We start from the raw sequence: 27,212 nt of genomic DNA, 5'->3' as shown, positions 1-27,212 counted from the left end.
CCCACCGCTGCAGGCCTGGGGTAGATCTGCAGGCCTGATCACTGCCAGCTGGTGACTTCCAGCTAGCCCTGCCCTGCCCTCCCTCCAGTGAGACAAATAGAGGTTGCTCAAGCCTCCAGTCCTCCACTCCTTTGCTTTTGTGCCTGTCCTGGGACTTGAACTCAGGACATGGGCACTGTTTCATAGCTTTTTCAATCAAAGTTGGTGCTCTACCACTTGAGCCACAGCTCCACTTCCAGCTTTTCTGTGGCTTTGAACCTCAGTTCTCAGATCATCTCAGCCTCCTGACTGAGCATCGGAGGCCCAGGAGGCTCTTTGGGGAGGGTGGCCGGGGCACGCTTTGTATTATTTATATAATTATAAATAGTGACCAGTTACTGGAACTTGCCCAAGGCAGAGAGAAGCTGGTCCCTGGATGGATTTCCAAGTCTGCATTGCTGTCTGAGCAACAAACTTAGTGGAGGAACAGAACGAGATGGCAGAGGCCCAAAATCTATTTTAACTTGTCCCCTGCTTGGTGTGGAGGGGGTGGGGCTGGCCCAGGTGGGGACTGGAAGAAGGCCTTAGGAGGAGGGGATTTTCTCATCAGATGCAACCCGGGAGGAGCTCCGGGAGGGAGTATTGATTATTTATTTGTCCACATCAGCTAAGATGTGAGGATAGTATCTTGTGTCATCCAGTCAGACAGAAACAGCCCCAGAGATCCACGGACTGAAGTCTGGAACTTGTGACTCAGTGACCCAGCTCACTGGGAGTTGGGGGGAGATTATTACTCAGTGGCCCAATGTCATTAGAATATTATTGCAGAAAGACAGCATGTAATACAATAAATAAGCTAAACTTGTATTGTTCTAAGTCTGTCCATTGGATGTGCTTTGCTACAGCAATGACAGAAAATGAATGGGGGCCAGGTTTGCATTTGGAAGACCTCAGGGCTGCCGGCAGCTCATGCCTGTAATCCCAGCTACTGAGGATCATGGTTCAAAGCCAGCTTGGGCAGGCTGGATGTGGAGCTGTGTGGCTCAAGTGGTAGAACGCCAGCCTTGAGTGAAAAAGCTAAAGGGCCGTGCCCAGGCCTTGAGTTCAAGCCCAGTACTGGTGCCAAAAAGACACCGGGGTCAGACTTATCCTGAAGGAAGGACACATCCTCCAGTTTGTACATCCAGAGGCTCCTGCTCAGGATGCCCGGATGTGGCTTTTTTATTCTTGTAATATTTTTTGTTGAGATTGGACTCACCCAATTCCCATTTAAAGTGCGCGCATCAAGGGTTTTCAGTATATTTAGAAATGAGCAGCCATCCTCTCAGTCCATCTTTGAGCATTTTGGTTATTTCTAAATATATACCACACCCTCTAGTCATCACTCCACCCTCCTCCAGCCCCTGTGGCCCCCCCTTGCCCCCCCCCCACTCTCTGTGTTTATGGACCTACTGGCTCTCAGTATTTCATATAGAAATATTTCAAACAGAAGTGATGTTCTGTAGATCTGACATTTTCCACATAGCATGTTTCCAGTGTTCATGTGTTTGATAGCATGTGTAAGTATGCCATTTCTGCCTTTTTTGTTTTCGTGCCAGTCCTGGGGCTTGAACTCAGGGCCTGGACGCTGCCCCTGAGCTTCTTTGCTCAAGGCTAGAGCTCTATTACTTGAGTCACAGCTTCATTTCTTTTTCTTTTCCTTCTGGTTCACTGGAGATACGAGTCTCGCTGACTTCCCTGCCTGGGTTGGCTTCAAACTGTGATCCTCAGCTCTGAGCCTCTTCAGTATCTAGGATTACAGGCACGAGCCCTTCTGCACCTGGTTCACCATTCCTTTGTATGACTGAATAATATTCCACTCTGTGGAAACACCGGTTTTGTTTCCCCATTCTGGAGGTGACAGCCTCTTGGACTGCGTCTGCCTTTGTGTATGCAGAGATCTGAGTTCCTGTGCAGGCCATATTGAGAGACACACATTCCCTGGCTGGTGACAGTCTTTCTTCTCTACATATTGCTTTTGCAGCAGGGACCATAGGACCGTAGGGACGGACATAGGATGCTGCCAGCTGAAGTCTCCATAGCAGAGATCACCTAGTTTCTTTTCTTTTTTTGTTGGTTGTGGGGTTTGAACGGGGCCTGAGCGCTGTCCCTCAGCTCTTCAGCTCAAGGCAAGCACTCTACCACTTAAGCCACAGCGCCACTTCTAAGTTTTCTGAGTGGTTTATTGGAGATAAAGAGTCTCACAGACTTTCCTGCCTGGGCTGGCTTTGAACCACGATCCTCAGATCTCAGCCTCCTAAGTAGCTGGGATTACAGGCGTGAGCCACCAGCGCCCAGCATCACCTAGTTTCTTTAAGCATCTTGTCTCCCACCCCCCCAAGTTGGAGACGTGGGCCCCGAGGCTGGGCCGGGGCTCACACTGAAGGCTTGAGCTCACAGCAAGGGACAGACCCCATCCCCAGCCTGTGATGCTTCTTGTAGAAATCTGTCACCAAAGGTCACCTGACTGGCAAAACAGAAAAAAAAAATTAGAAACTGTTTTCCATTTGCCTGTCTTGCCGTGGGTTTTCTCAGAGGAATGGCCAGCTGGACTTTCTCCAAGCACTCAGCACTCTTTTGTTTGGGGGGGGGGGTCAGTTGTGGGGCTTGAACTCAGGGCCTGGGTGCCATTCTTGAGTTTTTTTGGTTTTGTTTTGTTTTTGGTTGGTCGTGGGTCTTGAACTCGGGACTTGGGCGCTGTCCCTCAGCTCTTCAGCTCAAGGCGAGCGCTCTACCGCTTGAGTCACGGTGCCACTTCCGGTTTTCTGGTGGTTTATTGGAGATAGGAGTCTCACGGTCTCTCCTGCCTGGGCTGGCTTTGAACCATGACCCTCAGATCTCAGCCTCCTGAGTAGCTAGGATTACAGGCGTGAGCCACCAGTGCCCGGCCTGGCTAACACATTCTAAGTCAAATTCACCTGGTGGAGCCTGAGATTTCCCCCCAGTGATGTCCCACCATGTCCACTCCGAGTCCCTGCACTGAGACCCAGAGAAGCCAGGCCAGAGCCGAAGCTGGGGGCTGCCACGCATGTGGCCATGTGCATGTGGCGATCCTTTCCCTGTCTCCCGTGACTGAGTGGCCCTGGAAGGAAGAACCCTGGGCTATGAAACCTCAGCCTTAGAAAATGAGGGGAGCAGGGTGCGCTCACCTGAGACTTCGTCAGCAACCCCTCCAGGGTCCCGCCATGAGCACGTGGCGCCCATGGAGTGCAGGAGCCGAGAGCATCCGTGGGCCTCGATGGTGTGGCTCACTGACCGGAGGCACACGCAGAAACGGTGCCCCCGCCCCTCAGAGCAGAGAGGATCACACAGCGCAGACCAGGCCAGGCAGGACCCTGGTTCCTTCGCCTCCTCCCGTCCCTCAGCCATCTGGCCTTTGTCCCGGGGTGGGGTGGGGAGGGGGGCATCCTGGCTGAGAACAGTGGCCATCTCTGAGCCCCGATCTGCGTCCAGCACCTCCCAGCCTGGGGCGGCGGTGGGCAGCCGCGCCCATCCCCCCTTCCCTTTTCTCCCCCGCGATGATAAACACAGTGAGGCGCAAAGCTGTGCAGGTGATCATTTGCGACTTGGCAAAGCCGAGCCCTGCCATTTGGGCCAGTCCAGGCAAAGGCCATGCCGCAGAGCCCCAGGGCGCTGGCCATGCTGACTCAGCAGTGCGCAAGGTCTGCTGTCCCTGTCGCTGACTACACCAGCTGGTTTCAGCCAGCTTCAGCCAGCCCTGAACCCTTCTGGGTCCCCTCTCGCAAGAAGAGAGAGGAGGAAGGATATGCAAAGGTGGACTTCCCGTGTCCAGGGACCCCACGTGGTGGGGGTGAAGGACTTGCCTCTCCCCTCTTGGCCGGATCATGTCACGCGTCTAAAGGTGGGCTGTGAAGGACTGAGCCCACCCTACTGCCCCAGGCCCACACGGGTGCCAGGCAAAATCCCAGGTATGGGCAAACTGTGTGAGCAGAGTAAGGCTTTGGGGTCCCCCAGCCCTGAGCAGGATTGACTACCTATGCCTGATGGAGGGGCCTGGGGGTCCAGAAAGCTGGAGAAGCCCCCCTCCCGCCTACCCCACCTGCTCCTTCTCCACAGGAGCTGAGCAGGATGGCGGCAGAGGCTCAGAGTGGATGCGCCAGGCAGCACCTGGCTGCAGACCAGGCCGGAGGCTCCAGTACCGAAGTGCTCCCTCCCCGGAAATCAAGATCCAGTGCCCGGGGACTGATGAACACTCAAGCCTTAGCTCCTGCCGGGGAGTTGGGGTGGCGCATGATGTGGCCCTGGGGCTGCAGGCCAGCAGGGACAGCACTGCATGAAGGGAACAGCCCTGGGACCCCAGTCAAAAGAACAGGGAATCCCAGGAAAGAAGAGGGGGGCAGTGAGCCGGCCCACTCCATGCTGGCACTGCACACATCTCCCATCCAGACAGCTGCAGGTGAGCCTGACATCCAGGCACCAACGACAGATTTAGAGGAAGCACTATGAAGCTGGGGTCTGTGTGTGTGTATCAGTACTGAGATTTGAACTCAGGGCCCAGGATGAAACTGTGTGTGTGTATGTGTGTGTGTGTGTGTATATGTGTGAGATGAAGCTGTATGTGTGTGTGTGTGTGTGTGTATCAGTACTGAGATTTGAACTCAGGGCCCAGGTGCTATCCCTGAGCTTTTCCACACAAGGCTGAAGCTCTACCACTTGAGCCACAGTGCCACTTCCGGCTATTTCTGCTTATGTGGTGCTGAGGAATCAAACCCAGGGCCTCATGCATGCAAGGCAAGCACTCTACCACTGAGCCACCTTCCCAGCCCTCAAGTCTTCATTTTGTCCCGGCAAACATTCTCTCTTTCCATCTACACAGACCAAGACAAAATAAACGAAAGCGCAAATAGCTGCATTTTGATTTTAAGGTGACAGGTTGCAGAGTCTAGCGTCACCTAACTGCAATTAGGATTAAAGCAGACAAGGGGCCTGAGAGGCCAGGGGTCCCCAGGCCAGGGCAGCTGGGCGTAGGTGCTATGATAGGATGGTACAGGCTTGGGCCATGGATGTAGGATTGGGCCTGCCCGCGTCTGTCCGTCTGTGGCTGGGCAGGTATAAGCCGTGCCCACTGCCCTTGGCTCCGCCTCATTTTCACACCTGGCAGGTCAGAGCGTGGAGCCTCTGCTCCAGAGGAACCGGAAGCTCAGCAGCCTGAGCATGCCCAGAAGAACCGGAAGCTCAGCAGCGTGAGCATGCTCCGAGGACTCCGCATACCCCACAAGGAGACGCGACGCCACCTTTGTGTCACCGGGCCAGACTTAGTTCCAAGATGAAACGGGGCAGGCTGTTGGTGGGGTTTCTCTGGGTAAGTTCCATTTATTAATCATTGTACAAAAAAAAAATCTTGGCATCCATTTGAAGAGAAAGAAGATACTATATCCAAATAGTTAATACCTTAACATTGAGAAAGTTCTACTTTTCTAACAGGGCTTTTTGAAAATGGAGAAAACTTTTGGAAAAATCTTTAAAAAGAAACTTATGATTTATTAGAGTACAGGATCCAAAACACATTTTTAGAAAAATATAAAGTGCCCAAATACCAACTTACACAGGTGAGTGGCTTCCGGGAGCCAAACGAGGCGCTGATGAAGAAACACATTAAAAAGTCTAGGTACATTATGTACAGCGGTCAGTGGCGGCCAGACGTGTCTCCTGGTCTGCGGCAGGTAAGGAGCAAGGAACCGGCGGCGGACAGGCGGCGGCTCTAGCTCAGCATGCTCCGCTCGGTTCTGGGCACGGGCGCCCCGCCGCCCGGCAGGCCAGGCTGGTGAGCGGAAGGGTTTCCAGAAGCAGGTTCACCTGTGGGGCTGGGACGGCTGCCTCCCTCTAGCGATGCTAACTTCTGCACCGGCCCCTCGTGTCTGAGGTGGACCCCCACATCTGGCGAGCACAGGGAACACTGCATGCAAATGGCAAGGGGTGTGCAGAGGTGCAGCCCCTGCGTCCCGCTCTCCAGAGCAGCTGCGCCACGGCCAGCGGCGGCTCCTGCGGACCCAGCTCGCTTCCGGCGGAGCGCAGAAGCACAGCGCGCCGGGTGGGCCTCCGGCTTCCCCTTGCGGGACATGACAAGCAGGCCTCGTTCTCACGAGCCCACCTCTTCAAATGAAAGACACCGACTTCCTCCTCTCTACCCTGCGTTCAGGGAAAGACTAGGAGGGGATGGGAGGAATGTGGAGCATGGGGTGCTCTTTTCAAAACTAAGCATCATTAGTTCCTGACTTGAAAAGCAAGCCCCACTGCGGACCTTTGGAGACCCAAAGCACAGGTACTAAACACTGGACGCACTGGGCTCGCTACGAGAAGGGACCCAGCCACCATGGAACCATGACCCACTTGTGATTCTGGAGATTTCTAGAAACAAGCAGTCATTTTGAAGGAAGGAATAGATGAATGTGGAAAACTCCACTCATAAAGGCTGCTATTATGCATTTTCTCAAATAATATTATGTAATAAAATAGAAAACTCATGATTTATAGCAATGTGTATAAATCCAAGGAATATAGAAGGGAAAACTGCCATTTCCCGATTTAAATTAAAAAAACGAAAGATGAACACTTGCAGTCTGTGTTTCGTGTATTAGCAGAAGGTAACTTCTAGTATTCTAACTGCCACTGGCTTGCCAGGGCCTCCTCCACCACACGCAGAGCGAGGCGCGTGCGGCCAAATGCAGGGTGAAGAGGCCTTTGATCCCCACCAGGACTGCACCCCGGAGGAGGAGGGAATCACCCCACTGCGCAAACCCATCTATCCGGTGGCCCGCAGGGAGACAAATGCAGACAGACAGAGGGAGGAGGGCGGGGTGGAGGGGGCGGGCTGTGAGGTCACACACGGTCACAGGACGAGCAGACAAGCCATGCCACTCAACAGTGCCTTCCAGTCCGTTCACTAGTGTAGCGGAGCACGACCTCGTCCCTGTGCGGGGGGGCGCGCGGAGCCACGCAGCGGCGCTGCTACTCAAGTGGCTTCCGGCGGCCGAGTCCAGAGGGGCCATCGGGGCTCCTGGGGGGCGCCGAGGCGCAGTGCCTGCTGGGACTAGCCGTCGATGCTCTCCTTCTTGGCACTGTAAATGTTCTGCACCGTCTCGTACACAAACTCCAGGTCTTCCGGGTAGCGGAGCTCCAGCTCTGCGTTGGGGATGTAGTGTGTGCCGGTGAACTCCGAGAAGTAGCGCCCCACGTCAGGGTGTGAGATCTCCAGGGGCTCCACATTGTACTCCAGGTTTTCTATAGGCAAAGGGGCACACACAGCCCTGTGAGCAGTTTCTATCGGCAAAGGGGCACACAGCCCCGAGAGCACAGTTTCTATCGCAGCAGCTTTCCCCAGAGACCCTCTGGTCACTCCTTTTGAGAAAAGACTGAAGAGGCTTAGGGTATTGGGGAGACTAGAGGAAAAGGTGGGGGTGGCCATGGGGGGCATCTTCCTGGGACTCATCAACTGGGGACACACCCATCCCTCTGCCCCGGCAGCCCCTGGGAGCCACGCCCGCTCCTGTGCCCTGCCACGCAGCCCTGCTTCTAGCGGCAGGGTCCCCAGGTGACCGGACGCCTCCAGGAGGTAGTGGGAGGAGGCGCACCCCACCCCGCACGCAGCACACCCACGGCGGCTGCGCTGCCCACCTCCGCCAACGAGAGAAAACCACACGTTCCGATGGGGCGGGGGAACGCACAGTGCGGCCCCTCCACAGGCGCCGCGGCATCTGAGTGCTGTGTGGCTCCTCCCTGGCCACAGCCCGGGTGTCCCGCCCCAGCTACGCCCAGCAAGTCTTTACCACCTGCTCGGAAATGAGCTGGGCCAGGCAGAGCCCCATAGGACGTGTTCCCAGGTTTGCCCCTGCCCGCTCTCTGTGCACCCCACAGCACAGCCTGGCCCTTAGTGGCCAAACACATACCGACGCACGCCCCCTACTGGGGGCCTGCCTGAAACACAAGATCGGGTGGGTGGAGCCTGACACAGCGCCCAGGGAAAGTGCCAGAGATGCGTGTGTGTGCGCGTGCGTGCGTGCGTGTGTGTGTGTTGCATTACGAATGGGTTTTACTCAGGGCAATGGGATAAATCCAGAAATGGACCACCCATACCTAGGGTTTCAAAATTCAGTTTCTGAACATCTGCCACTGGCTAAATATGGGCTGACAAGAGCCAAGATCGTCTCAAAGGACATCACAACACTGAGCTGAAACCCAGGACTCTGGTGGGGCGGGGCGGGGCGGCAGCGGCTGACTCTAGTTCGCAGAGCAGAGCAGAGCAGAACAGTGCCATGTGGCCGCCTTGAGCAACAACGCCCCCGGGAGGGATGCTGGGTGCTGGGATGAGCCTTCACAGGACGCCGGGGGACTGTCCCCAGGGGGAGGCACACCCCAAACGGCGGCTGCGACTCTGCACAGATGCAACCCAAAACACATCACAGCAGAACATTCACTGATGTGATCGAGTGGCGGGTCTAACTTCCAGTTTACAGACCACACAACAAAACAAGGCAGCGTGCTGAGACCATCTCCAAGACAACCAGGCAGCCACGACAAATGTCCCCTTGGTCATGGGGAGGAGCTGCTACTAAACCCTTGACCGGCTTAAGCACCAGTGCCGGCGGCCCTGACCTTCAAATGGCTCCCCGAGCTCCTCCTGAGGGCAACAGAAGCTCAGAAGACACACTAGGAACCCGAAGTCACCGGGATTTGTTAAGTGTGGCTGCGCTTGTGGCAATGCAGGGAATGGTCATGTGATTCAGCACTGAAGAACATAAAAAAGCCCACACCTGAAACAAATGGTAACGCTGTCGCACCTCCACTTTTGCAGTCCCGAGCTGTGATTCTCTGGCCCCAGCCCGCTGAGGAGCTAGAATCACAGGCACGAGCCAGGGCTCAGCCCAGCATGTGCTTTTTGGGAGGCAGATTCTTCACAAAATTCAAGGCAGAGAATCACTGAGCAAATCCCATACTGGATGAAATACAACTAGCGGTACGAAGGGCCCCAGCGGCCTCCGCAGCCGCTGACCTGGGCAATTCATGTGTGGGAATTAAAAATTTTTGATTTTGGAATATCTTGATTTTATATGTGACTACATTTGCCAAAATCAGGTGTAGTAAGTCCAAGAAAAGGCAGGCTTACTGCCTTACTGCGGGGGTTGATTGTGGGGCTTGAACTCAGGGCCTTGAGCCTTTTCTTTTTCCTTTTTTTGCTCAAGGTTAGCACTCTACCACTTTGAGCCAAAGCTCCATTTCTGGTGTTTAGGTGGTTAATTAGAGATAAGACTCTTATAGACTTTACTGCCTCGGCTGGCTTCAAACCACATTCCTCAAATCTAAGCCTCCTGAGTAGCTAGGGTTACAGACTGAGCCACCAGCGCCTGGCTGCGCTTTCAACTGTTGGACAGTGCTCTTAGTCTGAAGTCCCTGGAGACACGAAGCCTCTCTCATTCTGCACTCTTCCTACTCGTCTCACTGTGTGGTGTGTCTCCCTGAGGGGCAGCTGCTGATGGTTAGGACAGACAATAGTGGAGTGAAGCTGCTCTGCCTGAGAGCGCTCACATGGCCCTGGATTTGATTCCTAGTACCATCACCACAACCAGCAAATGACTTAATGTTGTCACAGTTAATTCAATACAAGTGAAATTCAACAAGGGCCTAAATAAAAAAGGCTGATTCTCTGAAAGCCTTCTGGCCTCTACCCTGCCTGCTTCAGTTTGCCATACTAAATACCTACAAAGATCACACTAGCACTCAGGTCAGCACTGTGGATTGCAGTTCCCAAATGTGACCACATGAGGGCACCAGTGGGAAGGCACAGCCAAAGTCACAGGGGCCCAGAGGGCACATGTGTAGGAGGTAGAACTGTGCGAAATTTGACTGGCACAGGCAGTGACCAATCAGATCACAGCATGACAGCAATCTTGGTATAGGGTCCTTGCTGTGTGTGGCTGCCCCAGTGCATGCCCGCTCAAGTTTAGTCCTGAGGTTAGCTATGCCCAACCACCACCTCTGCACACTCAGATGCTGAGTGCTGAAAACAGGCCCAGGGGTCAGGGAGGGTCAGCGGAGCTCCTTACCTTGGGCTGCGTATCTACAAGAACCATCCTCTACCAGCACATTATAGAAGGGCTGGTGGTGGCCGTGCGGCAGGCTGTGCACATTCATGTTCCGGATCCACTCATGCCCCATCATGCAGGTGGGGTCCCAGCCGTAGATCACACAGTTGTAGCCGTACCTAGTGGGCAGAAGACACCACATGTCAGTTCCCTGGCCCATCAGAGCAACTGTGGGAATCTGCTGGGAAAATGGTGTGGCTTCTCCAGACTACATCTTCCACATTCACCTGTCTGTTCTGGGTTGACCCACTACTCAGGACACCCCTGCCCTCTTCACTAAACAACTCCTATCATCAACAAAGTTCTCAGCAAAGAATGACAGGCCAGCCGATTGTCTAAGTAAAAAGGTATCAGGACATTGGCCAGATCCGTCATATCCAAACCAATCCAGCCAACAGCCTGGATGCCGGTGTAGAACCTTAGACAGCGACAGGACCAACAATGCATGAAGACTAAGCAGCCTGATGACAATCAACTAGCACACATGCAGGATAGCCAGAAGGATGAGCTCTGGCTGGAGAGTGGATGAAGCCAAAGAATGATGATTTGTTAGATGTGCTAACAGAATGATGAATAAACTAGGAGGAAAGGGGGGGGGAGAACACGAGAACACGAGTGCGTGCCCCTTATCATTTCGAGAAGCAAAGTGACATGCCTGCCGGTACTGGCACCAACTGAGCAGGGAGGACCAGAACCAGAGGTGGGCAGTGAAGGCTGGCCTGTGTGCTAACTGCTGACGCTGGCTGATGACGACACACCTGGCTCATTATGCTCACAGCTCTATTCATAAGAGTGCTTATAAGTTTCCATAATAAAACTGAAGGAAAAAAAATGACAAAAAAAACCAAACACCAGAATACACTAAGAGGATGACACACAGAGCCACAGCAGAGGAGGTACTTTGGACTTTTCCTCCCACAGGGACTCGTGTTCAGGGTAAGAACAGCTAATCAATAGGAGCAATAATAACAGAAAATCTCCAAGTACTTGAAACCACCAAGAAACCTGAATGGCCCAAATGTCTGAAAAGACCAGAGAACCGGTGTAGCGCCACAGAGAGGCGAGAACCACAGCACAGAAGCCTTGGCCAGTAGTGCAGTGTGAAGAGCAGCCCTCGGCCCCAGGTCTGCTGGCAGGAATGAGCACCACGTCAGACAGTGTGTGTGGAGGACAGCTCACGTGCACAGAGCCTAGGATCATGAGACAGACTCGCAGAGCTGGGCACACAGCAGCAAGTGGCCGGACACGGCCAGCCGTGATTCCGAGCTGGGTCCTCCTGCCGTGACGTGCCAGCTGGCCGGAGGCTCTGCGTCCTGCGCACTCACCTCTTATGCTTCATAATGAGCCCAATGGAGTAGCAGACGTCCCTGTGCTTCTCATCGGAGCGCAGCTTAACCTCCACGCCTACCTCCTCCTTTTTACGCTCAATGTGCTCGAGTGTATGCTGCACCAGATAGCCCACCGCCCCGTGCTGCCCGGGGTCCAGGGTCTGGATGTGCTGCAGGATGTCAAGCACCTTCAAGACAAGACAGAAAGACTAGGAGATAATATTTTCGCCAGGCCTTTTCTTTTCCGCAGTGTGGGATCTAGACCTACCTACGTAATCTGACAGAGGCCAGCAAGGGGGGCTGCCACACAGGCCCCCCATGCCTGGAGAAAATCCTAAGCTACTCTGATAAGAGCTGCAAAGACATGCAGACACAGCTGCCTCAGTGCTGGGGGGACGGCAAAGGTCACTGAAGAAGCCTAGGGATGGGAGGCCTGCCCGCCTCCACGGCCAGCACCCTAATTGCTCACGGTGCCTCTACAGAAAAATGAGCGCCGAGCCAGGTTACCACACATATGCGTGAGTGCATGCACACACACGTGTAGTTCTCTGGCAAGTCTGTCCTTCCACCTTCCTGCGCCTGAAATCACAGGCTTGCTCAGTGGCAAAGGCAACCTCCAGTCCAGGACCAGATCTGTGAAACTAGCTGTTTTTAACTGTGAATTGTTTTCCTCACTTATCAAATGATGACTCACCACCCTATTTCCTAGTACAACTGAGCCTTCAGTTAGGACCAGTCCTATGCAACAGAAGCCATTGTCATGGAAACCCAGCCTTATTTTAGATTGGCACTCGAGGGCCTTCATTTCCTTAGGATGCATGCATGGCTCTCCTCTACCCATGGCGGGGTCACCGCTGGGCCTCAGAGAGCAGACGCTGAGGCTGTAGAAAGCATGCGCACCATGGCTAACCCTAGGTCAGAATGAGCTCAGCATACCCGCCTTACACCTCCTCCCACCCCTCACAGGCCTTTCCCCAACACCCCCTTCTCCAGTGGAACAAGAGGTCCCCGTATTCAAAGCCCGTCAGTTGTAAAGTCTTTTCCATGTCCAGAGGACCCCAAGGGCCTGTCGGCCACACTGTATTCAAGAGCCTGCCCCAGGCAGGGATGTTAAGGGAGCTGAGGTCAGAGAGGGAACTTGTATGACAGTTTGTCAAGACGACTTGAGCAGAGTAAAGGGGCCAAGCAGGCAGCTGAGCCCATGTCGGCTCTGGAGGAGGCCTGGGGAGCCAGGGCCCAGCAGCCATGCATACCTGGGTGAGAATGGCAGTGAGGGGAAAGGGGAGGCCTGCCTGGAAAGGGGAAGGGGAAGGGGAAGGGTGTAGAGCGCAGGCAGGAGAGCCCACACTGCAGAGAGCCTTGCAGGGGGATAGAGGGCAAGAATGGAGCAAAAACCTAGGAAGCTGAGATCTGGGAACAGGGAAGGTGGTTACCAGCTGGGGCAGCTGGCAGTGCGGAGGCCAGATAAGGAAGGCAGAGCATTTTCTGGGCCCAGTGACAAGAATGAACAATGGAGGCCATGGACTTTCTGGGCAGTCAGCGCCTGGAGGGCTGAACAGACCCCGCATTCAGGGACATGCATGGCAGGGGCAGGCAGCCACGGTGTAGTCAGGGACAGTTAAGAGGGAGCACCAACTGGGGGGCTCTCTTTTTCCAACAAGTAAGGGGCTGTCTTGGAAGTGGGAGGGGTCCTCTCCACTGCAATGCTCAGGAGGAGGGCAGGGCTAAGCATGGACTGCACATCCCTCTTTGGTGATTTGGAGATGAGTCCATGCAACACCCCAGTGAGAACTCGAGCTGATCCCTCTCCATGCTGGCTAACAAACAACACGGTTATAGACCTACTTCTGGGGGCAGCAAGGACAGGGCGGGTGGCACGGTAGCTCTGGCATGGTCACAAGTGGGCCCAGGAGTCCGGGTCCATGGCTTGCCAATGTGCGCTTGTGCCTCGGCCACAGGGAGCACTCAAGAAGAACAGCATGGCGGCTGGACTCCGATGCTTTACGGAGTCACTTTACTTGCTCGCTGCAGGACTGCATCCCTTGATGAGTGGGGTGGTATGGCCCTGGGAGCTCAGTGTCCCGCCACAGAGGAGACACCAAGTTCTACAGGAGAACCAATGCTCCTTAGAACAGAAGAACTTCATTGACAGGTCACGACCGGAAGACTTAATTTGGGATGGCCACCTTTCCATCAGAATTTTCCTTTCTAAGGCAAGGAAGAAGCATCAAAGTAAAATAATTACCTTCTCTGGCCAGATCCCCAGGTGGAAGTAGAGTCTGGCCTGGAGGAGCAGCAGCTGCACCTGGTCAGGGTACATGGCTAGGTACAGGTCCAGCGAGTCCCGAAGCAGCTGGTATGACTGGTCAATGCCCTCCCTAGGGACAAGAGCAGATCTGTCTCATCCTGTCTGTTCACTTTGCAATCAGGAGCCCCTTTTTGGAAAGGAACTAACAAATTCCAAATATATTTTCCTGACTCTGCCATTTCCCCCTTTTTCTGTGGAGAGTTATAATGCTCTTAACAAAATGTATAATACACAGAAACCTTGTGTTCAGTGAAATCCTCACTATTCATTAACACTGCTGTAAGAAAGGGGTGGGGGGGAGTGAAGGGCAGAGTGACTGCTCTGTGGGGCTCTACAGCATGCAGAGTGAACCCCAACGCCGCCTACGGCCTGGGGCAATGCTGGCAGGTCAACGGAGGACCAGCTCTGATGACAAAAGTCTTCTCTGGTGAGGGACAATGACACTGGAGAAGGTCATGTGTGTACAGGGACAGGAACATATGGGAACTCTACATTCTGTGCACTTTTGCTGGCAATCTAAAATAGTCTATTAAAAAAAAAACTGGATACCAAGCAGAAAACTACTGCTGTAACACACACCTACAACTTTCCCCAGAATACTATGCTTCTCCTCATCTTATGCAAATCACAAGCAGATCCTCTTTAGCTGTCAGAATCCTATTTGGGTGAGGTAGGCACACACGCAGATGTTTACCGAGAGCTCATCTAAGACCGTTGCAAAAGCCTCTGAGAAAAGGCACTGAGGCCATGGAAACGGCGTGAGCTCAAGGCTACAGGACCAGCCCCTTCCCGGGGCAGTGACACCATCAGTGCCCAGACTGCTCTATGGTGTCACAGGAACACTCATGAAGAACTGAGGCTGCTGGAGCATCTCTGGAGGCACAGCACCCGAGTTCAAATCCCAGTGCTACCAAAACCCCAATTCTCCCAGACCAACAGACAGCCCTGGCACCCAGGCCCGCTCTTACCGCTTGCCCAGGCTGAGCAGGTTCCCCACCATGCGCTGCAGCACCTTCTTCACGTTCACCACGCCATACAGCGCCGCAGTCACGTGCTGGCCGATCAGGTACTCGCACTCCTTCACCGTCAGCTGCTTGCCCTTCCCAAAGGCATCTATGTAGATGTAGTCGAAGATGTCCAGGGTTGTCCTAACCAAGAGCCAACACCAGATGAAACAGGAAGGATTCGGTCTTGGACATTCCCACACCCCAACTGAACATGGACAGCAGGAGGATCCCAAGTTTGAGGCTGGCTCAGGCCACTGAATGAAACCATGTCTAAAGACCAACCAACCAACCACACCAAAACCCAAACCCAAACCCCCCAAACCCAAAGTCCTGAGTAAGCAGCTCAAACCTCGCCTTATGAACATAGGCCATCAAGACCACAGTGTCCCGGACTTAAGAGACAGTTCTGACATACGCCAGCTGCTGCAGTGTGTTAGCAACACAGATCCCCAAAATGCCATGGACATTTATCAGAGCTCAGTGACAGAAAGAAAGTTCTGGCAGTGGCTGTGGTGGGACCAGCATCTGAGAAGAGTTACAGCACACCACCATGAAGAGCTCAGTCCTCTGCTTTCCATTCCCATCATGGCCTTAGCTGGATTTGATGACACTGGCCCAGGAGCCATGCTTCATGCTTCACGCTCAGAGCCGAGTGGAGTACCATGACGAGTTTTTACTGCATACTGAGTGGGAGCTTGTGGAGGGGTTAGCTGACTCTTGCGAATACAGCTTTTTTTAAAACTGTATTTGGGGAGGGGGGGGGTAGTGGGAATCAAACCCAGGACGCTGTACTTGCTAGGGAAGTGCTTTGCCACTGAGCTACATCCCAGCCAGAGCAGCTTCTCTATGGCTGTTAAGAATCCTGAACAAGCAGAGTGCTGGTGGCTCACACCTGCAATCCTAGCTACTGAGGAGGCTGAGATTTGAGGATCACAGTTCTAAGCCAGCCTAGGCAGGAAAGTCTGTAGATTCTTGTCTCCATCTGCTCAGAAAAAGTTGGAAGTGGCACTGTGGCCAGCACTCAGGGCCAGACCTCTGGCCCCAGGACTGGCAAAAATAAAAATAAAAAATAAAAAAGAATGAATCCTAAATAAAGGCCATTTACTGATGGCTCATAGCTGCAATTCTAGCTCAGGAGGCTGAAGTCTGAGGATTACAGTTCAATGTCAGCCTGGGCAGGAAAAAAGTCCATAAAGCCAAATGCAATTAACCACCAAAAAAGCCAGAAGTGGAGCTCTGTCAAGTGGCAGAGTACTAGTCTTGAGCAGAAAAGCTCAGGAAGAGTGCACAGGCTATGAGTTTAAGCTCCAGGACCGGTATGTTTGTGCATGTGCAGAATCTTGGGTGATTTCTTCTCTGAATTGTGTTCTGTTTACAGTCTACTTTTAGCAAAAATCTAAGAGTTATATAAATGGTCTAGAAACAAGAAACTCTTAACTCTTTTCATCAGACCGAAACTTTATAAGGAAAAGCACAAAAAAATTTACTGGCCAAGTTTATGAGCAAAATCTCCTGGACAGAAAATGGACAAATCAAACACGGCAATGATATTTAAAATGTGATTAATGCCAGGCCCTAGTGGCTCATGCCTGTAATCCTAGCTTCTCAGGAGGCTGAGATCTGAGGATTGAGATTTGAAGCCAGCCCTGGCAGGAAAGTCCTTGAGACTCCAATCTCCAATTAATGGCCAAAAAGTCAGAAGTGGGTGTGGCTCAAGAGCAGAAAACCTCAGGGACAGCTCCCAGGCTGGAGCACTATAGTACTATATAAATTTAAGAATATTTTAGAGATATGCAAGAAGATAGGCTGGGTTGAGAAAAGGAAATAGGCTGAAAAAATTATTTTCATTTAAAGTAAGGGAGAAGCGGCGGGGGGCGGGAATGTTCAACACCTAGTACATTTTTAGGAACATGAATTTGGGAACGTATAAACACAGTTGTTAAGGAAACACACACACATAATGAAGCAACAAATCTACATGCAAGTAAATACTTTCAGACTAGCTGGGTATTCCCTGTGGGGAAGGAAGGGGAGGAGGCAAGCTTAGAGGCACCAGTGAGACTCTGCCAGGCAGTGATGCAAAGTAAGCAATCTCCTCTTGTGAGCACCCAAGCTGTTCATCGAAAACATCTGCCCCATTTTACACAGGAAGGCACTGAGACTGAGGTCACAGTCTTCAGGGCTTTCTATCACACGATGGGGCATGAATGTATTTGAGCCAGCAGTTTCAAAGAACAGGAGAGAGGATACAAGCTTTTCATCTTTCTCTGCTAAGTGGAAAATTTAATGTGAAGTTATTTCTATCAATCAATTTCTTTCTGAAAAGCTAGACTACAGCCAAAAAGGAACCTTTAGCCAGGTAAGACATTAGGCTTAAAAGAAAACAACAGCCAGCTGTTGTGCCCACCTGTAATTACAGCAGTTAGGACTCTGAAGCAAGAGAATCCAGAGTTGAGATCAGCCTGGGCTACATGAGCTCAAGGCCAGCCTGACCTACATACCAAGACCCTGTATAAAACCAAACTGAGATGTCTCAGCTCTGTTGTAGAGCACTTGCCTAGCGTGCACAGGCTCTGGGTTCCATGCCAAGCACTGCAAAGATGATAAAGGTGATGATGATGATAAAAAAGAAAACAGAACTCATATGCAAGTCTTTATAATTCACATCAGTTGGTCACCAACATTGCAGAAAAGTTTTGCCCCCATATTTGTTCTTAGACTCATGTGTATGTGTGGGAGGAAGGAGAATTTATGGAAGAAAGTAAGCAAGAGTCTAGGAACTCTTTGATCTGATCTACTCTAGAGCAAAGGGACCTTGAGAGCCAGACCTTGAAGTCGCAGTCATATTCTCTTAACTAAACGTCTTGTGATGTTTACAGATTCACGTAAGAAACTGCCTTTATGTAACCTCCTCTGCTGGAAGCACTTGTTTATGATAAAATATCACAACTGGAATATCAATACATAAAACACCATCAGCACCCTGGTTCTGGTTTTAGCCTGTTTGGTTTCAGCTGATTTGATGCTGGAAGGAAAGCAAGCTTCCTCTTAGCACCAGCTCTGAAATGGCAGAGGTGGCTCACCCTTCCGCGCCTTGGCACCACCGGAGTAGGAAGTGGCTTGGGAAGTTGACAGGCTCCAATGGGACTCCCAGCTGCCGTGCGATCGTCAGATAAAGCAGAGACATGCTGATTGGAATGCCTGTTCTGCGAATCAAAACCTAAACGAGAAGATACAGAGAAGTCACAGGAGGAATCATCCTTCTCATACAGTCAGTACTGCAGGGATTTGAACTCAGGGCCTCTCATTGCTCTACTTACTTGCTTAGCTGGCACTTGACTACTTGAGTCATACCTCCAGCATAGTCTTTTGTCGTTCATTTTGGAGATAAAGAGTCTCCTGGACTTTTCTGCCAGGGGTTGGCTTTAAACTGCCACCCTCTAGATCTCAGCCTTCTGAGTAGCTAGGATTACAAGCTTGAGCACTAGGCAATTTAATCTTATTTTTTGTTGGTTGTGGAGCTTGAACTTGGGGCCTGGGCACTTTTTGGTCAAGGTTAGCACTCTATAACCACTTGAGCACAGTTCCACTTCTATTTTGTGTGTGTTTAATTGGAGATAGAGTTCTACAGGGACTTTTCTGCCCGGGCTGGCTTTGAACCACGATCCTCAGATCTCAGCCTCCACAGTAGCTAGGATTACGTGCATGCACCACCAGCACCCGACTTTATTTTTAACTGGCTCAGAGTAAACTGTATTTATGGGATACAATGTGACATTTGTTTTCTGGCAGTACTGGGGATGCAACTAGGGCTTTGCATGTGGTTAGGCAAGTGCTTTACCACTGAGTTACATCCTCAGCCTATAATGCTAGCTTTTGCAGCTTCAGCAGAATAATTTATTTACTTAGATCGGGAATCAGAAAGATATTACCCACACAGTCTACCAGATATTTTGGTATAGCCAGAGCAAGACGAGTTTTTCCTTTTTGTTATATGTGAGACAGGGTCTTACTATCTAGCCCAGGCTTGTCTGAGACTTCTGCCTCAACCTCTGCCCGCTACACCCCCCCCCCCCCGGAAGATGTATACCATCATGCCAGCACGTTTTTATATTTTTAAGTATTTGGAAAAAACAACCAAAAGAACACTGTTTTGACATAAAAGATGAACTTCAGACGTCAATGAAGAAACAAAATAAAATAAAATAGCAGAAAGAACAATAGATATGAAAATGGAGAGAGGCAAGGAACAAATCCAAACCAACATTGAAGGGACATCAACCCCAAGTGGCTTCATTTTGGCCAGCCCTGGAGGGCAGCTGCAGGAACCCTGAGCACATCTGCGGCTCCGCGGTCACAGGAGCACTGACCATGGAGCGAGGGATACAGAGTCTGCTTCTAGTAACACTCAGCTCAAGGGTTTGCATAAAGGACAGTCCTTGTCAGGGAGAGTAAACCTTGTAATTCCATGTGGCAGAGGAAAAGGTGATTTACTAGACATTCAGAGTGGAGAAGACAGCTCTTGTCAGCAAGAAATGCAATTTATCATAGATGAGCTAGAAGTATGTGCGCGTGTACACCCCTCACCCCCATCCCTTGGTATCCATGGGAGACCTGGTTCCAGGGACCCTATGGACACTAAGTACCCTATATAAAATAGCACAGCATTTGCACATAAGCTCCACTGTCCTCCCCTAGTCACGTCATCCCTGGACTACAGTTGTGTTACCTACACACTTCACAAGTGTCTGTATTACTCAGGTGGCAAGGGAAAATGCTGTAGTCACTACAGTCAGTTATTGTTAATTTTCTTTCTGGTCAGTCGTGGGGCCTGAACTCTGGGCCTGGGCACTGTCCCTCAGCTCATCAGGTCAAGGCTAGCGCTCTACCACTTGAGCCACAGTGCCACTTCCGGCTTTCTGAGTTGTTTATTGGAAATAAGTCTCATGGACTTTCCTGCCCGGGATGGCTTTGAACCATGACCCTCAGATCTCAGCCTCCTGAGTAGCTAGGATGACAGGTGTGAGCACTGGTGCCTGGCTCCCATGTATTTTTGATTCAGGGTTGGTGGAACAAATGGAAGCAGCAGAACCCACAGACACTCATGTGTGTCTTAAAGCTATGGCCACACTTGCCTGATGCATATATAAGTTGAGGGCATTATAGTAGTCCATTCGGTTCCCCTTGAACTTCAGCTGGTCATAAAGGACATAGTTCATGGCATCCAGCACCTGGCTCTGGAGCTCTATCTCCATTATCATGGGGGACTCACCTGCAACACAGAGATCTACCCTGGGACACAGCACAAACAAGATCATGATCCTGCCCCCACCACCCCCAGCAGGCAACCAATCTAGGGAGAAGATGGGTGGAAGTCTTTATGTGACTACTGTCATTTATCACTTTTCTGTCTAGTTTTGCTCACGCTGGTGGTGCTCAACCACTTGAGCTCTGCTTTTTTTTTTTAAACTATATATATATATATATATATATTTTGTCTTTTTGGCACTGGGGATCAAACCCAGCATGTTGCACTTTAAGCGCTTTGCCACTGAGCTACATCCCAGCTCTGAGCCCTGCTTTTTGCTGCTTAACTAGAGATGGAGTCTCTTGGACAAAAGGCCCTGACTGGTCTTGAATCAGAATCCTCACATCTCAACTTCTTGAGTAGTTAGGATCACAGGCATGAGTTACATGGTAGGGCCATATGGCTGAAACCATCAAGTTCATCAATTGTTCTAAGGTTTCCCCTGCAAGCACAGCTAGGTCCAAAGCAATTCCACACCTGCCTTGAAGGCCAGGCTAGGGTGGCGGCTGTTGACACCCCGCAGGGTTTTGCAGACAAGCTCCACAATGCTGTCGATCTGGGCCTGGATATCTCTGAGGCTGATGTCGGAAAGGGGGTTGCAGTACTGGTCAATGTAGACGGCACCTGAGATAAACAAGAACCACAGAATCAGCTCTCCTACCCACCTAACACCCTAAGTCAGGCTTTCCACACCATCCCACCAGACAGCCTTCCTTGTTGGTCTCAGGCCTTGCACATCATACACACTAAAAAATGAATAAACAGACTGAGCTTCTCCCAAGGGGTCATATGAGCTATGGCAGCTCCTTATTTTCCTTCAAACAGAAAAAGAGACTCTCCTTCTAACTCCCCTATAGGTCCCCAATCCAGCAACTGGAAAACTTAACAGTACAAGACATAGGATATGAAACTGTTCAGTGATAGACAGGCCCTTTGCATACTTCATTTCCAGACTTGGAGACAACTCCACCTTCCCCCCTTGCCCTGTCTGCTGCCCGAGTTCAGGTGTTCCTGCATGGCTGCACTGCTCTGCAGTCCCTCCCCTCCTAATGCTGTGGTTCCCAGGCTTTTCCCGGAGCACCTGCACTTACTCTAGTCATTCACTCTGGGTCAAAACCCTCCTTCAATCACTGGCAATCCCACAGCTTCCAGGGCCTACAGTGCTGGCCGGCATGAGCAATTCCAACAGGATCTCAACCCCAGCGCGTGTGTGGAAAACCCAAGGTGATGAGGATACTTCACGTTAGTTGATTATGACAAGATTTCTCATTTTCTTTTGGATGATACTAGACTTTTCTACAATCAACCATAACCTAAAATAGGCATTGTGGGGTGCACAGAGATCTTAAGGATCTAGAACACAAGAAATTAATCACTCAGAAACCCGTGTCTCAAATGGTAGAGCGCTGGCCTTGAGCAAAAAAGTTCAGTGATAGCTCCCAGGCAGCGTTCAAGCCTCAGGACCAATAGGAAAAAACAAAGAAACAAAAAACTCAATATAAGGGGCTAGACATACTAGAACATTATCTGTCATCACAGCATTTGGGAGACAGAGGTAGGACTGAGAGTTCAAGGCTAGCCTAGACCCTGTCTCAAAGGTCAAAAGCACAATGTACACAGCTGAAACAGAAAGGATGGAGCCAGCTGACATCAGTAGCCGAGGCCGGTGAGAGCTGAGCTGCAGTGGCAAGGAGGCAGGGCAACGCCAGCGAGGAGCCCAGGGTCTCTGCAGGGCCCTTGGCTGGAGAAGCAGCAGGGCACTGCAGAGGTAGTGGGGGAAGTGTGGCATTAGGGGGACGACTGATTGTAAGGGGTGCTGAAAAGTAGACTACAGCCACACAGGGTTTGCTTTGGGCTGCTGGGGCATGCTGGCTGACTGGCAGGCAGAAGAGCCAGGTTCCTTAGAAAGCTGCCGGGGAGAGTGGTGACAGCCCACATGGGAGCACAACAGGCTGGAGACACAACTGAAAATGGCAGAAAAGGAAAACTCCACAAACAGGGTGACTCACTGAGAGCAGGGGGGAAAGTGAGCGTGGACTTCATAACCACAACTTGTATAATATTCCAGGAATCAAGGCTGTTGGAAAACTCAAGTCACAATGTGTTCCTGCTCAACCTTGCAGGAACATGGAGTGGCTCCTCCGCATGCCTGCCCACCCAGCTCCTTCCTGCTCTTGGAGCACAGAACAGCCTGTCCCCATTAACCTCTGACCAGAGGCTGACACGTGCTCTAGCTTACAGACACAGGGACCCATCCATCGCTGATCTGGAAACCATGTTTCCAAGCTTAGAAGAAGGAACTCACCTCATTAGGCAACATGTCGCTCATAATCAATGACGCGTCATTAGAAAACACAGTCTCTTTAGCTGACTTTGAAACACATCAAAAAGACCCTTAGCTCTCCTCTGCAGTGCAGCCTCATTCACTGGTCAGACCACAAATTCAACCCCTATCCTCCTCCACACTGCCCCAGGCAGCTCCCACACCCTCGTCCACCAGCACCCAGAGACCTACCTTCAAGATAGGATTCATAGTCATCAGGTTGCTGAAGAAAAGCCTTGAGATTATTTAAAATTTTCTGTTGCCGTAGGTAGTAAAGAATTTTTTTGGCATAGTATTTCCAGGTCAAAGCTTTTCTGCGAAACAACAAACAAGTCAGTAAGAATTTCAATTGCCTAGTTTTGACTTCATACTATCATATCAAGATCTTAACAGGACAACCAGAATTGCTTCACATTCCTGTAATCCTTAGTGGCATGGAAATAGCCAGTTCCGTTTAGGACTTGCACCCACAGGGGGTGGTGACTGGCTGTGTTAAAGGCTGTGGACCAGTTCTGGTCAGCTTCAGGTCTACTTTCCACAGGTCTGGCAGAGAGAATGCAATACAGCCTGGAAGAGCTGAGCATCTGGGATGCTGCAGCTGGTTTCCTGGGCTACCACAGCTCACACCACGTTCCCCTTCTATGCCTGTGGCCATGGCGGCTTCTTTCAACTTTGGGAGGTCAAATATTTCCCATTCTGACCATTTATCTGACTAAGAGTTTTCCCCAGAACTAAGCCCCACACAGCCAACTGCTACTGCACATCCCACTATGGCCCACAGCCACCATGGACCACTCCTCGAACCCAACCCAGCCCTTTTCCAGAGTAGCTGCAATATGGCAGGCACTGTGCTTCTGCTCCATGGTGCTCAGCAGCTCACCAGAGGCCAGACCAGATTCTCCAGTACTGCTCTACCTCACCACTCCATCAATTCCAGACATCCCTGCTCACTGCAGCTCCTGATGGTCCTAGTTCAGTTGCTCCTTCAGCGGCGGGCTGTGTTCATCTGCCCAGACTATGCCTCTGGCTGGCTGCAGCCTTGCTCACCTCTTTCTCATATAGTGCCCTCACCCTGTTCCCTGCCTAGCACTGCCGCATAGCAGTTTTCCTTTTCTAATGTAATAAATAACTTGCTTTTCAGCACTGTCTCTCCCACTGCATTGCAAGCTCCAAGAAGGCAGGGTGCTGAGGGGTGTTTGCTGCCATCTCCCCATTGTCTACAGCTGTGTCTGATGGAGAGCAGATGCTGCCTGAAGCTCCTCACCAGATCACTCCAATGCCCAGGGATCATAGAAAGTGGGAGTCAGGGACAAGCTTCCTTTCACCCATCTTCAGGGATGCAGTGCCATCAGCAGAGGTGCCTGCTCTGCCTGCTCTTTAACCCGGGAGTTGCAAAATGCACCTCAGGAAACACATGGAACAATCAAGCAGCTTCACAAATACTCCTATATCACCAAGCCAGGCAGAACTCCGCACGCTCCGTAAGCCCTCCATAGGCCCCTCTCCTGAAACATCCTGCACTGCAGCTTATCGCTTCCTGGCTGTGCTCTAGAGGTAACTGCCAAATGTGCATCCCTAAATATTCTAGTCTGACACAACATCTCTATTTACCTTTTGGTATTGCAGTATTTGAATTCTTAAGACTCTCAAGCTTGCTAGGCAGGTGTTCTACCATTTGAGCCACACTTCCATCCCTTTGACTCTTTTGTATTTTTGTATTTGTTGAAGAAAACCAGACTGTGTGAACTGTAGCTTCTGGTGGACTGGAATTTCCTGGCTGTACCCACATGTTTAATGTATTATTCTGAACATCTTCTATTGGAAACTAGACAGAGGGATTCAGTCTAATCAGATGTGTTACTTGGCCAGATGCCTTCCCAGGAGGTGGAAAGGTCTTCCATCAAGAAGCAGTAACAAGGAGACAGGGACAGATTAGTGGTAGGATGAGCTCTGGGTTTGATCGTTAGCACCATAAAATAATAAGACTATTAATGCCTGTCTTTTCTGTGATGTTAGCAGCCATTCTGACTCACACCCACCTGTCGATTCCTTAGAGGCAGTAACTATAAGTGAACCAGCCTTATTCATATCTGTGTTCATATTGTTCCTCTTATTATTTTTCAAAATAATGACTTTCTATTATACTCCCGAGACCACCAAGTACTACTGTGTGCAAATACTGCTATGAACCACAGTGCTAGACCTATCTGGTGGGGTCCATTCACGCCACTCCCATTCACACTGATGCTCCACCCTGCACATCTTCCGACTCTTCACAGCTGGCCTAAATGCTTCTGATATGAAGTGCCGTCAGGTATCTTGCTATCTGACTCAAGGATGCCCAGATGTTCCAGGGGTTTCCCAGGCTGGATGTAGCAGCAGCCATTTCTTAACAGCCTCTGACTTCTTTCTGTAGGAGTGGCTGGGAAGATCACCTCTACCTGCTTATGACGGCCAGACCTTAGTCTAGTGGCTGTACACTTGTGTGAGCACATACCCTTGTGTACATTTAAATACAAATACTCCACGGATTCCCATCGGCCCCGGTAATGACAAGTTGCATGAAAACAGTATTTCCCATGCTCTTCTGACAGGGCTCAGGTGTGAGTCCACAGTGAGACAGCTCATGCCTCTCACTTGGACTTAAGTCTACAAGACAGGGCCCATTTATCACCAGCAGTCGGTGGTTTTCTCATCTCTCAGCAGATCTAGGGAGAGGAGCACAGGTCTCTACAGTCTTTCAAGTTGTTAAGTTTGCATATGTGGAAGTCAGTTTGGCTGGATATAAAAATCCTTGGCTGACATTTTCTTTCAATCTTTTGAGTATCTTTTTTTCTTTCTGGCATACACCATTGCTGCTGAAAAGTCTGACGATAGATTCTCATTTCCTTTTCTTTATAAGTGATTTTCTTCTTTGTTGCTGAAGTTCCCACAAGATTTTCCCATCTTTAAAATCCAGTGATTTTTTTTTTTTACTAATGTATATCCTGTTGGTTATTTTGGGTCAATTTTCTCAGGTATGATCTATGCTCATTTATCTTGTTTCAAATCTTGCTGGGCACAGTGGCACATGCCTAAAATACCATACTCAGAAGGCTGAGGCAGGAGGAGCGTAAGTTTCAGGCCAGCCTGGCCTCCACGGGGGGATACCATCTTAAAACCCAAAACAAAAATGAAAACACAACTACAGGACATAAATGCAAATTATCTTTAGATATTCAGGGGTTGTGGCTACTACATCACACTCTCCCACTCTGTTCTTTCTGTAAGCAAACAAGCACTGCCAGGAACGAACACAAACAGGGTCCTCTGTGAAAAGTGAAGGCCCAACATACTTGCGTGTGGAGTACCCTGCTGTGGCAGAACAGCCGGTTTACACTTCATGTATGTCAGGCCAGGGATAACGTGTGATAGTTCTTCTAAAGGAATAACCTTACATGTTGCTACTGGCTACATGATTCTTTGTTAAGGAAAAGGCATCACTGCATTGTTCTTTAAGTTATTTGAATAGTGAAGTCAAAGCATTTTTCACCACATTTGTTGATGACAATCCTAAGAGCAGCCTTGCCTTAGTTTATGACATCTTCACTCACACCGAAGTTTCTTTGTCATCAAAGATCCCTGTCTGAATCTGGCGCTGATAGTTCACACTTACAATCCTACCTATTTGGAGGCTGAGATCTGAGGACTACAGTTCAAAGTCAGCCCAGGCAGAAAGGCCACAAGATTCTTATCTCCATAAAACTACCGAAAAAGCCTCAAGTGAAGCTGTGGCTCAACTGTCAGAGCACCAGCCTTGATTAAAAGAAACTCAAGTGCTAGGTGCTGGTGGCTCATGCCTGTAATCCTAGCTACTCAGGAGGCTGAGATCTGAGGATCGCGGTTCAAAGCCAGCCCGGGCAGGAGAGACCGTGAGATTCCTATCTCCAATAAACCACCAGAAAACTGGAAGTGGCGCTGTAGCTCAAGTGGTAGAGCGCTCGCCTTGAGCTGAAGAGCTGAGGGACAGCACCTAGGCCCAGAGTTCAAGCCCCACGACCGACAAAAAAAAAAAAAAAAAAAAAAAGAAACTCAAGAAGAGAGCCCAGACCCTAAGTTCAAGCCCCAGGACTGGTGTGCGTACATCCATACCACATCCACAAAAGATTCATCTGTACTTCTGCTGCTTCCCTTACCAACCATGGCTACAGAGGTCATTTTAAGTTTCCTATTTCCTTGCAGAATTTTTCTTGTCATCATTTTAAATATCACCTGTTTCATCTTAAATTTTTGTGTGTATATGTGTACCATCCAAGTTTTACTTCCTAGTTACATGGAATGCTATTCATTAATCAATTTATCTTTTCCCCTTTAGAGTTTAAAAACTAACTCATTTAGAGTTTAAATAACTATCTGTTATTCTGGGATGTTTCTGAACTGACTTTTGCTAGTGCTGATCACATTTTACCTACTTTAAACACTGAGGTTGAAAGTAGTCTTAGAATATAATTATGTATTTTTTCTTTTTTTTTTTAGGGGGGGGTCCAGTCATGGGGCCTGACCTTTGGGCCTGGGCACTGTCCCTCAGCTCTTCAGCTCAAGGCTAGCGCTCTACCACTTGAGCCACAGCGCCACTTCTGGCTTTTTTTCTTTTTGCTTATGTGGTGCTGAGGAATCAAACCCAGGGCCTCAGGCATGCAAGGCAAGCGCTCTACCACTGAGCCACCTTCCCAGCTAATTATATATTTTTTGACTCTTCTTGTGAATCTATTCTTACTACTTTCAAAAAACTAGAAATGGAGCTGTGGCTCAAGTGGTAGAGTACCAGCCTTGGGTAAAAA

The 27,212-nt window shown here is 50.5% G+C and overlaps 1 protein-coding gene across 3 annotated transcripts in view; it reads right to left on the bottom strand.

Moving 5' to 3' along the window:
- Positions 1-5,327: 5,327 nt before the first annotated feature.
- LOC138837706 (F-box only protein 21) overlaps positions 5,328-27,212 on the bottom strand; it is a 28,505-nt gene continuing 6,620 nt past the window's right edge. For 2 of the 3 annotated variants that reach the window (XM_070036651.1, XM_070036653.1), the window contains exons 4-12: positions 22,585-22,706; positions 20,547-20,693; positions 19,897-20,033; positions 17,845-17,981; positions 14,723-14,902; positions 13,692-13,824; positions 11,444-11,655; positions 10,080-10,237; positions 5,328-7,260 (exon numbers count right to left, since the gene is read on the bottom strand). In XM_070036651.1, coding sequence (XP_069892752.1) covers positions 7,070-7,260; positions 10,080-10,237; positions 11,444-11,655; positions 13,692-13,824; positions 14,723-14,902; positions 17,845-17,981; positions 19,897-20,033; positions 20,547-20,693; positions 22,585-22,706 — 1,417 coding nt within the window. In that variant the 3' untranslated portion in view covers positions 5,328-7,069. The remainder of the gene's footprint in view (positions 7,261-10,079; positions 10,238-11,443; positions 11,656-13,691; positions 13,825-14,722; positions 14,903-17,844; positions 17,982-19,896; positions 20,034-20,546; positions 20,694-22,584; positions 22,707-27,212) is intronic. The other variant, XM_070036652.1, reaches the window with a different exon arrangement.

The sequence above is a fragment of the Dipodomys merriami genome, unplaced genomic scaffold (genome assembly GCF_024711535.1).
Source record: "Dipodomys merriami isolate MVZ:Mamm:240054 unplaced genomic scaffold, mDipMer1.0.p SCAF_274, whole genome shotgun sequence".
In the NCBI taxonomy this organism is placed as follows: Eukaryota; Metazoa; Chordata; class Mammalia; order Rodentia; family Heteromyidae; genus Dipodomys; species Dipodomys merriami.
The sequence above is the reverse complement of the archived record's forward strand: the minus strand, read 5'-3'. Positions and strand labels throughout refer to the sequence as shown.